Source organism: Astatotilapia calliptera, chromosome 22 (genome assembly GCF_964374335.1).
Source record: "Astatotilapia calliptera chromosome 22, fAstCal68.1, whole genome shotgun sequence".
NCBI lineage: Eukaryota > Metazoa > Chordata > Actinopteri > Cichliformes > Cichlidae > Astatotilapia > Astatotilapia calliptera.
Window position 1 is genome coordinate 17,076,929 of NC_137442.1, and position 14,843 is coordinate 17,091,771.

The following is a 14,843-nucleotide window of genomic DNA, read 5'->3' on the forward strand; positions in this document are numbered from 1 at the left end:
GATATTTTCTCTTTTTCAGACCACTCTGTAAAATACTCAGACCAGCCTATCTGGCACCACCAACCGCGTCACATTCAAAGTCACTTTCTCACCCATTTCAATGCTCAATTTGACCTAAATGCACTGAGTTGCTGCCATGTGATTGGCTGATTAGAAATTTGCATTAACACTCAGTTGATCGGGTGTACCTAATCTTTTTTTTTTTTAATAGAGTTATACCGTAGTTAAAATTAACCTCACCTTTATCAGCTGCGATGTGAAGAGATATTTTTACTAATGCATCACTAAAAACAATTACAATTCAATTATATATTTTGCACTGGTATTATCACAAAATAAATAAAAGCTGAGAGATGATAGAAGAATGCCTCTGCATGTGAACATCAGGAACGGACATCCTGTTCCCAGGAAAAACTTAAACAAGTGTTGTGTTGACGCTCCTCTTCTGACGTTCATATAGTATCTGTTTTCTGAAACTCTGCTGACATCTGCTGGTTTGACCGGAAACTGTAACGGGGCTCTTTATTTCCTCAGCTGCTATTTAAAAGATGCTACTGGGTTTAGTATGAATACACTGACTAATAATAATAAATATCATTAATAACATAAATATAATAAATGTAATTGATTCAGAGCGTAAGGTTGCAGGGTAAGAAATCATTATAATACATTTTTAGCGTGTTGCTTATGAAAGATGATTTATTTTTATGAGACAAAATGGTTTAGGTGTAATTAGAAATTTCTAGTCAAACACAGAAACGTTGGTACTGGGTCTGTGACTCAGGGTTTTGTGTTTATTGGTTAATTTATATTCTTGGATTATTGTCATTCTTGGTTTTCTGCTTGTGTTTATTCTTAGTTCCCAGGATTTAATTTTCTGTTACTTTGCCTTCCCCGTGTTCCTCGTCTAATCACTCGTCTTCATGTTCCCTCTGTCTCCCCAGTCAGTTATGTCTCTATGTCTCAGTGTCAAGTCCACATGTTTGTTAATGTCTCTTGTCTCCTGTTTTATTTTGATAGTCCCTGTCCTGTGTGCGGTGCATTCTGCTTTGCTTCCTTTGTCTCTTTATGTCTAATTAGTCCTAGCTGTGTTTCCCTCCTGTTTCTCACTCCCTCATTACTGCCTCTGTGTGTTTTCCTTTGTTTGTTGCTAGTCTGTCAGCGCTTCTTCCCCTGAGTCAGCTCCTTGATGTTTTGTGTCTCTTGCCCCTCTCTCTTGGTTGTAAGATCTTTGTAACATTTTCCTAGTCTTCTCATGTACTCTAATTGCCTTCCTTTTTCTTTTTTTTCTTTCTTTTTTTTTGAGGGGGGGTGGGTCCACTTATTCCCTTATTTTCTTATCCAGTTTGCTCAAATTTGTAAGGACACAATTCAAACCATGCTGAGTTTTCAGCTAATAGCTCTCTAAGAATCCCCTTGTTGTTGCTACAACTCCATGTAATGCCTGTCTGATTGTGTTAGCTTTAGCATCTTTTCTAGATTCAATTAAAGAATAAACGATGTGTTTTGTGACAGGCTGCAAGTACCAAAGTGTCTAAAGATAGAAAGATTTAAAACTGGTTCTTTGCTAACCTGTCGAGTTGTTGTTGTTCTTGTTGTTGGCTAGTCACAACACAGGCTTAAATAATTCATATAGGGTTAACAAAAAAAAGATATTCCTCTGAAAATGTTCACGTACAAGCACTGGCCAAATGTTGACAGAAACACTTGAAACACCTTCAGAAAGGCCTTGGTAGCTATTGCTGAAGACAACTTGACAACAAGAAAGTCTGGCTCCTTGAAAGCAAAATATAAAGAAATAAGAGGTGGCTCAAGACTTTTGCACACTACCGCACATGTGTGCATATGAATCTACGTGACTGATTTAGTTTTTAGTTTTAGCTTTTGTTTGTTAGCTTGTCCTCACACTGTCTTGCCCATCGACAGCAAAGGGAGCAATGCCCCAGCTGGACACCAGGTGTGCTCTTTAGCACTGCAGCACGCGAGCCACTGCAGTGCTGCCATGTCTGTGAGTGTGTGTGTGTGTGTGTGTGTGTGTGTGTGTGTGTGTGTGTGTGTGTGTGTGTGTGTGTGTGTGTGTGTGTGTGTGTGTGTGTGCGCGCGCGTCTGCAGATGGGACAGCCCGGACCTGCTTGCCAGCTCAGCCACTGCTGCTCCTGCCATTCAGCTGAAGAGCGGCGAAGGGGGGAGGCACGCGAGGCTGGAGCGAGAAAAAAGACAGAAAGAGGGGGGAGAGAGAGTCCAGGCCCAAATAAAGACATGGGGGCCAGGACTGGGCTGGGTCCCGCTTTGCTATAAAAACGCTGGCCTCCTTGAGACTCGGGTTTGGTGGTTGGGGCTTGGGACCAGCGACCACCACAGCTGCTGCAGTCTTCCTCGGGGGAGCTACGTCTGCATACTTACCATCATCGTCCTGGTCATCATTTCTGGGGGCATTCAAGATGCCTCGAGTGGACGCAGACCTCAAGCTGGACTTTAAAGATGTCCTTTTCAGACCCAAGAGGAGCAGCCTGAAGAGCCGCTCAGAGGTCGGTCCTGTTAATTACGTCTGCTCATTACGCATAACTCACGCATTACATGTATAGTGTAATCAACCATCAGAACAGCTCTTTGGGTTAGACAGGTGTATTCTCCTGCGCATTGTGCCGCAATATCGTGTTAACTGTTTGTACATGAGGGCAGATTGATGAGGGTGGCGTCCTGGAGCTGTCTAGTTCTGATCAAATGCGAAAAATACTTTACATTTACTCCTAAATCAACAAAGATACCTCGTTGAAGGAGTAAAATGCGTCCTTGTCTTGTTTAATGTTGAGCTATCAGGTGTACACTGCCTCTGTGCTGGGCTGAAATAGTGTAACAGCGGAGTGACCTTCTTAAAGGTGACAGGAAACAGGCTGGACACAGGCATAAAAGAACATTTTGATCAGTTTGGCCTTGATCTAGTTACCTGTCATTATTATCTAAAGCAGACTAAGCAGGCCACATTGTGTCCAACATCACCATACTTGTGGTGGCACTAGATCTAAAGCAAAGAGTTTGAGCCCTCTGAGGGAGCAAGCAACATGAGACACAGGAGACTTCTCAGAAAAGTTGTTTAAAAATAGGACGGAGCGTGTTGCAGCCAACCAGAGCACATTCCACATGCCACAGAGATATCAGTATAACAGCAGCTTTAATCACATCGATTCAGGTCTCAGACACATGTGTGGCACCTGATGAATGCGGTTTGGTTATTTTGATATTTCAGATCGTAATGTGGGCAGCGGGCCGCGACTGAGACCACTGGATGATTTATTTTAAGTACATATTTTGCAGTGATGTGGTTTATTTTCAGCTTGATGGTGTTGGTGGCGGGGGTTAGTCTTTATTATGACAGGACAGACTGAGAGTAGACAGCAGGGGGAAGACACACAGCGAATGGCCCTGCAATAGCCTTGCTGCACATGGGTCTTCTGCTCAACCTGGTGAGCTACACCAGCATCATTACTTTCTCATTATTAATGGTGAATAGAAAGGAAGTAAACTGAAAGTCCTGAGTCAGTGTGCAGCATCTGCTGATGTGCTGGAGCGAATCAATATAGACTATAGAATATCTCCCTCGTCCATGTCTTCCACCTCTTTCCTTCCTCTCACTATTATGAGGCATGACCTCATTATATGCCCACATTAAAAGTTATGGTGCATTGCGTACGGTAAGTCTGTAGCTTAAGTAGCTTTGCATAATAAATGTCTTGGTTCTAGTCAACAAAAGCATTCAGCACTAAGAGGGAGCCATTTAGAAAACTTGTTTTTAACTGTTGGCAAGGCAACTCACCGTTATGTCCCACTTTTTGACAACTATGCCGACCATCTTTACCTTCTTTTTTTCTAGGTTGAAAATTTACCAGTTAGACACATTTCTACATTTTCTACATATTAATACTGATAGTTGGTGATTAAAACCCCCAATATTCTGATATTTTGGCATTTGTTGAGCCTAATTTTTTTTTTTTTTTTGGCATTTATAGCCCTTTTCCACTGGCAGCTACTCGGCATGGTTCAACTAGACTCGGTTTTTAGGGTTTTCCATTAGGTGGTAGAATCTGTGCCAAGGAGGAGAAATGGCTACACAAAAAACAACAATGTGGTCGCTGAGTCTGACTAGAAGCCATGCACGGAACAGCAGGTATACCATCGCCTTAACGTCCTCCACTGTTGTGTTGTGTTCAAATTATGTCACAGGACTGTGTAACAACCCCACACACATGGAACTCGATTGTAATGGAAAAACATCCAAAACCGAGATGAGTCGTGTAAGTACTAGTAGAAAAAGGCTATCACAGTTATTTACAAGTGAGAAGTTTCAGAGTGCCCTCTGGTGGACAAACTATGCAATATCACTCACACCATGGTGAAGGGTGTTTCTGCTGTCTCTTCTTTAGTTTTTAAAATTTTTATTATTGGCCGTTAAATGCAGATACTGAAAGATTGGCAAATAACTATTATCAGCCAATAATATTAGCCTCAGTAAACACATTTAGATTGCTTACATTAGCTAACATTAGTAAGCTATACCAGACCAAGTAATGCTACAGTAGTAAAGCCACCAAGACTGTTGAACGATGGTTCTGGGAGAAGATTCTTGAGTAGTAACAAAGTTCAGCATTTAGATCGTTAACTGGAAAAAAGGTTTATTTTAATGATTTAATTTGAAAGAAATAATTTCCGCAAGTGACTCAAACACTTTCCTGAAAATGGTGCAGCTTGTGTGTCACATTGAGCTCAGCTCAGCACAGGCATATCCATTAGAAGCTGTCCATTAGATCTAAAACAGCGGTCCCCAACCTTTTTTGCGCCACGGACCGGTTTATGCCCGACAATATTTTCACGGACCGGCCTTTAAGGTGTCGCGGATAAATACAACAAAATAAAACTAGTACCAGTACCGAAAAAAAATTTTTATTCATAACACACGTGAAAAGACCCAGGAAAAGCGAGATAACGATAAAAACGATAACAAAATAACGCTGAAAACTGATAAAAACCCTGAAAACCGTACATTTCACACCTGAGCCTCAACTCTCGCGGCCCGGTACCAAACGACTCACGGACCGGTCCGAGGCCCGGGGGTTGGGGACCACTGATCTAAATGATTCAGTGCACCCATGCACACTCAGGAGACGAGTATTAGCCTTTTCATATTTCCAAGAAAAATGACAAGGATAAAAAAATACTAATAAATTTTAAAAAATTCCTTCCGTCCTCAGGTGGATCTTCAGAGGACCTTTACATTCCGCAACTCTAAGCAGACCTACACAGGTATCCCCATCATTGCAGCCAACATGGACACCACAGGAACATTTGAGATGGCACAAGTTCTCAGTAAAGTGAGTGAAGACAATAGTTATAAAAAAATAAATAAATTAAAAATACATTTGTTTTATTTTGTATGGTTGTGGATTCATCAGCAGGTTACTTCTGTTCAAGTTGAAGGACAATGATGGATGATAGAGAGAATGTCAGTGGCCCAGAGTATCTAAGGTATTTCTGAATCTCTCATTTTCTTCCTGTCTTCCTTTCTGTCTGACTGCTTCTTTCTTTAGCACACCCTCTTCACAGCCATTCATAAACACTACTCTGTAGAAGACTGGAAAAACTTTGCTGCTAGTCACCCAGAGTGCTTAGAGGTAAGACTTCCAGTCTTTGCTTTAACGTAGTCTGTGTGTGTGGATTCTCAGTCATCCAGGTCATCGCCTTAAGAGCTGGAAAAGAAGGAACTGGAACTTAGAGAAGTCCAGTTGCCTTCTTTTAAGCTCTTAAGACTTTTTACATGTATGTTGTCTCTCATAAGAAACTAGAAAATCTAAATAAAACACATTTTCATTCCCATAGCACGTAGCTGCTAGCTCAGGGAGCGGCAGTGCAGATCTGGAGAAGCTGTGTGCCATCCTGGAAGCCGTCCCTGCCCTCAAGTACATTTGCCTGGACGTGGCCAATGGCTACTCTGAGTACTTTGTGGAGTTTGTCAAGAAAGTCAGAGAAAAGTTCCCCAAACACACCATCATGGTAGGAAAGACAGTGCCTCACGTTGGCTGGCAGTTTGTCTCCTGGTGGATTATGGGATATTTAAGACTGTGTGCTGGTTTTGCAGGCTGGCAACGTGGTAACAGGAGAGATGGTGGAGGAACTCATCCTGTCTGGGGCTGACATCATCAAAGTGGGCATCGGGCCAGGTGAGTGGGTACAAAGGTCTCTTAACACAAAGCTGCACGGTCCTCAAACACAGAGACCAGCAGTGAGGCATGCAAACACAGATGAGACATAAGACAGAGACGTACAGCATTTTAAACCAAGTATAGCGGTCATGTTACACGCCATTAAGTTACTGACTCATTGCATGACTAATGTAGCCACTCTAACGTTGCTGTGGAGACATGAAAAATGTGGTTTTACTGGTACGATTACAGCAGACTAATGTTTGGGATCATTGTCATGCTGACAAATTAAGCCGTCGCCAATCGGACACTTTCCAGATGGTATTGCATGGTTTGTTTGTTTAATCAGGATTCCCATTCCCAGCCTCAGACTTATCTGTCCTTCCTGGGTTTACTTGCAAACTCAGTCCAACAACAACACGACATAAAAATGAAAGAAGCTGTTTTTTTTTTCCTAACACAGATAGCACTGAGTTTCATAGAGCGAATATAAAAATGGCAAAAATAATAAGATGAAGCTGCTTGTTTTCTAACGGGTGCGCCTATGAGTCACAATCATTACTAAGCAGCTGAATACTAAAGAAAATTCCATCAATTTTGGAGATTCCCAACGGCAGTGGCTGAAACACAGCCCCAAACCAAGACGCTGTGTGTAAAAATGGCACTACTGTTGTGTTTGTTTGTTTTTTGCACTGCACACCATGCCAACATTTGGCAAATTTTTAGCTATTAACTCCTTGCGAATCACCTTGATGGTGCAAAACTCCTATTTTATGCTTGTCAAAATGTGTTGTTACCAAAAATGGTGCCTTTTTTGTGACAGCCTGCTAGTAAAAATGTGCCTTAAGATACAATTTTATGTGCAGACACAACACTTGACATGGGTGCCTTTATTGTGCTTTTATGGTTCACAGGTCAGTGTCACATGATGTAACAAACAAAAACACTCCTTAAAAAGTCAGGTGCATGATTGGACTAAAAGCCAATCATGCACCTGAGTAGTCACCTGACTTGAACAGATTAAAAAAGACGGCAGGTTCCTGTAGTTACAACAGCAGCAATCAGCACAGACAGAGAGAGAGATAAAGATGTGGTTCTCTAATGTGTGCTCTGACTGTTGCAGGTTCTGTGTGCACAACAAGGATCAAGACAGGAGTGGGTTACCCACAGCTCAGTGCTGTTATAGAGTGTGCAGACTCCGCTCATGGACTCAAAGGTCACATTATCTCTGTAAGTCCACAATATAATTTTTTTTAAATAAAAATAATGAAGTCAAACAGTAATTAAAGTAAATATTGGCAATTTCTGCAACAGTAGGAAAGCTGTCTGCAGAATATGCTGCAAATATGCAAGAGGCTGAAATGAAAATGATACAAAGCAGAGTGCAATGATGTGGTTTTCATGTAGATACTGAAAATGCATCAAAGAGATTTCCATTTTAAATTGTGTTGTACTTGGAGGACAGGGTGGCAAACAGTGAGCAACAGAAGAGCGTTTATTGCTTGAAAGACCAGGTTTTTTCTCGTCAGTTCAGCAGGTGTAACACACTGTAAACATGTGCAAAAACCAAAAAACATGTGCGATTATGTATCACTAGATTTGTTCATGCATGTTACTGAAGGTTTCCAGCCAATAGGGGGAGCAGTTTAGTCCTAAAATTAAACATTAAACCTGCTTCTCTGACCTAATGTGAACCAGTAAACTGACATGTGTTTAACTTCTGTTAAGGATGGTGGCTGCAGTTGCCCTGGAGATGTAGCTAAGGCCTTTGGTGAGTAACCAACCCCACGCTGTAAGAAATGCCCCAGTTAAATTACAGTGAAGTAGTGGCAAATCTATTTCCCAGATTACTTTTGTATGTATATACAGCTTACCTGCTGTAATCTACAAAAAACATATCTTGAGGTAAAACATTTACATAATGGTGTCACATACAATTGTGATTATACTGTTTTTTTTAGTCTTTTACGATATAATCTCCATGACTTCATGCCCTTGTCCAAATTCCCTGACTTCAGCTTTGTGTGCTTCCCCATTCTTCACACTGCATGGCTACGGGAATGCTGTGGTCAACAGTGCGCTGTGTTTGTCTCTTCAAACTTGCTGTGTTGTTCTATACATCTTACCTCTGTGCCTACTCTGGCTGTGCCTCTGCTCCTCAGGTGCCGGTGCTGACTTTGTAATGATGGGAGGAATGCTCGCAGGCCACGACCAGTGCTCCGGGGAGGTCATTGAGAAAAATGGCAAGAAGTACAAACTATTTTACGGCATGAGCTCCGACACAGCCATGAAGAAATACACTGGGGGAGTTGCCGAGTATAGGTGAGATAGTGATACCCTGAGACTCGCAGCAACACCTGTGAGTCATTCATTTTGGCTTCATCTGTGTTGCTATGGGAATTCCTTTTTTTTTGATTGCTTACAGTAACAGTGTATTATTATAGACACACTTTAATCACTCAGGTGTTTGCAACATTTTTTTTCTTATTGAATCCATTTCATACTTTGATGATTCATAACACAGACAAAAGAATTCTAGAACTCCAAAAGTTGCCTTTATAAAAAAAAGATGAGCCCATTTTAAACTTTCATGCTCTGGTCTTGTACTAGAATAGATGAGCAGATATTTTACCAAAGAAAGGTTTCTAAAGTCCACCTTCTCACCTCTTTCCTTGGCTCCCAGGGCATCAGAGGGGAGGACGGTCGAGGTTCCCTACAAAGGAGATGTGGAAAATACCATCCGGGATGTGCTGGGGGGCCTGCGCTCCACCTGCACCTATGTGGGTGCCGCCAAACTCAAAGAGCTGAGCCGCAGAACCACCTTTATCCGTGTCACACAGCAGTCTAGCTATATGTTCACTTAAGGGGGTGGTACTACTTTCTCCCAGTAGCAGCAGGACCACATACAGACCTACACCTCACTTCACCACGCACCTGTTTCTCTCAGGATATCTGCTGTCCGAAAGCTTTCAACTCCTTCGGGCTGCAATTAAACCAACTCAAAAATTTGACTTGAATTACCCAGATGGATAACAACACTCTACTCTCTTTAATCTCACAGTGAGTGTGTTTCTATGCTTGCAGAAACCAATAAAGTACTGTTGTAATTTATGCAGACATTGTTTTTGAATGGGAATGTGCAAATACGCTTCACCTGCTACCTTTCAGTTTTGGGAAACGGCAGTGAAACTACTACAGTAGAGATTTTTCAGAAACTTGTATATAAAGTTGTTACTGGAGGATATTTCAACATTAACAACATGTCAAGAGCAAGCAAGAATATGAGATTTGTAAAACACACTCAGCAGGAACGTGTTGGTATTAGTGGGAAGATCAATGATTTTGCTGAAGTGTATCCTAAAATGAATGTGCAAGTTGATATGCGAGATTAAGAGACTCCGGCCTTTAATTGTCAAGGCAGAAATTGTGTTGCAATAAACTGCATGGAGAACCTTGTGCTGGTTTCCTCAGTGGTGTTGGTCTTTCAGTTTGAACTGAGTTGGGACGCTTTCATAATGAGAATGAAGTCTTCACAGTTTGTGCATTTCAAGTATTTGGTATATTTACGTAAAAATGTGTCCCTCATTTTAAATCATGCAAGTCTAGAGATTTGTGCCTTTTACTGCATTGTAAAGTAACATAACGATGCCATTAAACGCAGGAAATGAAAACCTACACTATGTAATGCATACTGTGATAACTAACAGTATTACATTGTTTATTGCAGTCAAGACAGAAAATGGAAGTCATTAATCAGTGAATGATTAACATAATTCCTCTTTCTGGACAATAAACTGTAACTAGAAGCTTTTGAGATTTCGGTTTCTTTTTCTGATTTAAAAGTTTCAACAAAAAAAAAGAAGAAGTGGTAAACCAACTACCAAGATGTCTGGCTTGGAGTTGAGACCATTTAGATTCATGTTGCATTACAACGAAACTTCTTTCATCACTTACTGCTCACATATTTCTAATATTTCTTTGTTGCTGGTGTTGCCACTTCCTGTGAAAACAAAGCTGCATGGAGTAGCTGCTATAAGATCAGGAGGAGAGTACTACAACTGAAGGTGGAATGAAACAGTCGTTTCTTTTGTGCTGCTGGTCACATGTTGGGTCCTTGAAAACTTGTTTCTAATGTATATTTAGGTCCTTAAGTGTTTATAATTTTGCTTGTGTACACCACCACAGTGGATTTTAAATCAATCAAGAAGCCTCTGACAGGTTCATTTATTATTTTTCCCAGATAGACTCCCTCACATGTCTTTGCACTTCCTATTCAGAGTGAACAGCTACCAAATACAAGGTCAGCAGATTGAATCAACTCCAGAGTTTTATCTGCTTAATTTGTCATGAAATAATGGGGGAACAGGCCTCAACAGGTTCAAAAAATGCTTCCCTGCCAGTCGTCCAATTACGTTCAAGCCTTGGGACTATGATTTGACTATGTTTTAAATATGGCTGTAATTCCTAAACAGTTAATGCAAAACCTTTGTGAAGCCCTTTGAGTTAAAGCCGAACGTTTGCAATTAAATTAAATCTTTTTTATTCAATTTATAATCCACTGTGATTGTACAGAGACACAATGTCAGTGTCCAAATAGGACCAAACTGTAATAGTTAGCTAAGCCCACACAGTGAGCTCTGTGCAAGGAGGCAAAAATCAATAACCTTCAGGGGCTACAAATATTAATCTGTTTGAGTACCATGTTTCATTTTGTATTCTTCTATACCAGCTTTTTGGTTGCAGTGTGGCTTTTAGACAGAGCAAGCACTTCCATAACTCCAAAGCTTCAGAAAGGCTCAAAACTGTAGGGCAGGTGTTATGTAGCCCACTAAACACTAGAGGGAGATATTATAAAAGGTACCAATTTCAGCACTGGGTGAAATCACAGTAGCTGCGTTCTGTACAGATATCCAGATCTTTTGTTCACGTATGCATTGCTACTCAAAGAAAAACACAAATTGCCCATTTGTTCCAGATATGTCAAGGTTTCATTTTGTTTTTCCAAAGAGGTGCGTTTGTACAGATGTCAAATACATACACCAACAGGGTTTCTCCATTGCTATAGAGGAAATGGGGTGGTGAGACACAGGGACTTGGTGAGTACAATATAGTACAAACAAGTTGGCTGGGAACTGCTGTGGCCCCCCCTGTAGGCCAGACTGTCCATGCAGGTCTGCGCTGATGTCCAGTTCTCCGCCACCATCTCACAGGCCAGTAAGTCTCACTTTAGTACGTGGTGACGCAGGTTAACTGAGAAACATCTTGACAGACAGGTTGCTAGCCTCAGGGCTGAGTGTTCAGATCACAGGAAGGACACAGCTGACAGATCAACTCCACCCTCTCCCTGGCAGTGGGCAGGGTCAGAGGTCAAGAACCACACAGCCTGTCCTGAAGTGTTTTTATCGCCTTCCACAGAGAGGCCGCCCAGAGATGATCAGTACACTAAAGAGTAATCCAAGCCATCTCCAGCATAATACACATAATATCATAATAATTTATAGTTAATTTCCAATAAGAACATTTGTTAATCAAATCAATTCAAATATCAAATTATAGGTAATAAATTTACATATCTTATAACCCATATCAAAAAGCCCACTATGCAAATTGACTGGTGTGAAACTAACTGTTAAGTGGGCCTCTACACTTTTTTTTTTTCTTCTTTCTGCCTGAGTTGGTTATCCAGCGCTATGGACATCGACAAGACATCATACAAAAAAAAAGAAAAGAAAAATAAATTCATGAAAAAAGTGGAATCCTGATCGAATTCTGTTCACTTTTAAAACACAACAAAAGTGCCAAAAAACACATTTTTGTTTACGCAAAATGAAAGTACAAACATTAAGAAACAAAGAGCACACATGCCTTTTTTCTGATCAAAAAACGTCAAAGCTCACTCACCAACATTCATTTTATTTGTCAAGTTGTGCAAGAAGCCAATTTAAAAAAAAAAAAAAATGACATTAGCACTGTTCCTCCAGTGAGGACGCTTGTCTTGAAAAACTCAACAATGACACATTCTCTACATAGTTTTAAGTCCCCTGACATTATACTGAGTGCTACAAGGAGACCAAAAACAAAACAACAACAACAAAAAGCTCCTGCACCAAAGATAATGCAAACAAAGCAAAGGTTTGCACGCGCTCTTTCCGCACCGCACAACCGAACCAAGCCGTGAACATCAAGAAACCGAATTTATCCGTTCAGGCAGGTTGGCGGTGTGCGCTGGAAAAGATGAACGCAACGAAAGAGGGGACGCTTTCCATGAGAAAGGGGTTTTCCTAGTAGAAAAGAACCAAGGAATCACCTAACACCTCGGCCCGTTGGACCCAAGAACGCGCCGGGCGCCAAGCGAGATGGAGCACAGACAGATAAAACACAAGGTTACGGCAAGGTGATGTGCAAACTTGAGCCATCTCTCCCCCTCTCTCTTTTTATTCATCAATAGTCACCCCGTTTAGTTTTTGTTTGTTTGTTTTCTCATTCTCTCTGTCTGTTTTGAATGAATGTTACCCCTGGGACAGGCGTCGGCCTGAAAGAGAGGGGTTAGACCGAGCCCCGTCCCAGGATTAGAAAGTGCTGAAACATTATCAAGTCTTTTTACATCTACATACATGTGCATCTCTTTCGGTTGGTTTAGAATCTTTTTTTTTTCCTTTTTCTTTTTTTTTCTCTTTTTTTTCTACAAAAAAAAAAAAAGTGGTCCCCACTAGCGATGAGGTTTCTTTTTCCTGTGGGTCTCACCGTGAACCGTCGAGGGTCAGGGTTTATGATCTCACAGACTATTAGAGGAGAAAACACTCCCCCCCCACACACACACAAACACTCACACACATTTGAACACCAGGTGTACATAAGCATACATCCTACACGCACGACGACACACGGTGCAGACTCACAACTGAGGAAGGCCGCGAGGACGAAAGGGAAGGAGAGGAAAGAGAGGAAAAACAGGAAAAACGCTTTGCTGTTTCTCCTCACAAACATCCTGACTCAGATGTGACACACACGTCAACAGATATTTAAAAGAAATACACGAGCCTTTAACGAGGATCAGACACTGGAGTCGAACTTTTGCTACATACACTTGGCACAGTAAAGAGGGGGAAAACAAAATCAAAGTATTGCACATTGTGGTACATTTCAATGGGATTTAAGAAAGACTTGGGAAATGATAACTACACTAGACCCTCGGAAAAAAAAAAAAAAACCTTGCTGATTGATTTATGTTATCATCTATAGTAAAATATAAACTCAGTGGCCTTTTTAAGCTGACTGTGAACAGGAGACCGAATATGAAAAGATGATGTAATTGGGAGGGCAGACCTCCTATATCCGCATCAGGCCACACTGAAAGGTAGCGAACGGTTGTCGTTAAGGGTTAAACAGATTGCTTTGCCTCAGAAGGAGGTGCTCGTGAGGCTGGCTGGCTATGATTGGGTACCTGAAACAAAGTTAAAGAGGTCACTACGGGAGTCGTGGCAAAGAGGCAGAGCTTGGCGGAGTCAAAAAAACGAAGAGGAAAAAAAGAAGTCTGCTGGTTGGCTTCGTGCCACACCGAGTCGGTTCGCCTTCAGCGTTGACAGTGTAACAGCAGTGTTTGTGACTGACCAGCAGGGACAGAGGAGGTTTCAGGGGTTGTGTTGGGTTACTGCATATATGAGAAACTTCCCTGAAAGATCAGCAACTGGTGTTGCAACTGCAATTTCTGAGGATTCAAATGAGTTTCATGAGGAGGGGAACTGCGGTACCTGGAGTGAGCTGGGTTCAGGTGTGTTAACGTCTGCAAACCTTTTGCAGTATGAGACGAAAATTGTACTTCTTCTCTGGGCAAAAAGAACTGTTTTTGGTTGTCGTGCTGGAAGATTGTTATTAAAATGTTTATTGCAGAGATTTTGAGTGGAATGACTCGCCGAGCGCGCGCTCCACTCGCATACAAGGAGACTGCCTGAATACTTTTTAACTATTGCTTTCTAAAGTAACCAAAGCAACCACAGCGTCGCTTGGCTTTGGCTTATTATTATTATTATTATTAATAATAATCTACCTGATCAACAGTAAGAGTCTGAATGGTTTGAGTGGCTGACGGTTTTGTTCAGATGTCTATTTTTCCTTTTGTTGGTAAGGGGGTTGGAGAAACATGTAGAAAAAAGACATACATTTATAAACCACTGCCACACACACACACACACACACACACACACACACACACACACACACACACACACACACACACACACACACACACACAGCGGTTCCAAACCATGCGCACACACATATAACTACTGCTATTTCTACCAGATGTTTCAATAGGAACAGGACCAAATGAAAATGCGCTGCTGTGTGGGTGTCGATCTGAGAACCCTGTTCTATTATAAAAAATAAAGCATTTTCAAATCTCATTCGGGGCTCTTCTTACTCGCTCGCCTTCACTATCAGTCTGTCTGCTCATTCGACCACCAATCCACCCATTCCTCATCCATCTGAATACACATCCATCCTGCCATCACCCTGGTAAACTCCCACCACCTGAAACATTGTCGCCTCTATTTTTTCTTTTTCTAAAGGCAAGCAGCAACAGCCATAAAACATAAATACAGGCTGAGCAGGAACAGATATGCTCAACAGACATGCCTGCAGGAAGCCGCT

The 14,843-nt window shown here is 41.5% G+C and overlaps 1 protein-coding gene across 1 annotated transcript; it reads left to right on the forward strand.

Annotated features, from left to right (window-relative positions):
• Positions 1-2,108: 2,108 nt before the first annotated feature.
• On the forward strand, positions 2,109-10,000 carry gmpr (guanosine monophosphate reductase). The gene is made up of 9 exons (XM_026156315.2): positions 2,109-2,528; positions 5,247-5,366; positions 5,583-5,666; positions 5,872-6,045; positions 6,131-6,212; positions 7,318-7,424; positions 7,923-7,965; positions 8,357-8,516; positions 8,878-10,000. The coding sequence occupies exons 1-9, from the start codon at positions 2,442-2,444 to the stop codon at positions 9,056-9,058; spliced, it is 1,038 nt and encodes a 345-aa protein (XP_026012100.1). The 5' UTR covers positions 2,109-2,441; the 3' UTR covers positions 9,059-10,000.
• The last annotated feature ends 4,843 nt before the right edge of the window (positions 10,001-14,843 follow it).

Bases quoted from the DNA above. Each gene is read 5' to 3' on its own strand.
- gmpr (XM_026156315.2), top strand. From the start codon at position 2,442: ATGCCTCGAGTGGACGCAGACCTCAAGCTGGACTTTAAAGATGTCCTT. The intron at 6,213-7,317 runs GTGAGTGGGTAC...TGACTGTTGCAG, and splicing joins CAAAGTGGGCATCGGGCCAG to GTTCTGTGTGCACAACAAGG. The intron at 7,966-8,356 runs GTGAGTAACCAA...TCTGCTCCTCAG, and splicing joins AGATGTAGCTAAGGCCTTTG to GTGCCGGTGCTGACTTTGTA.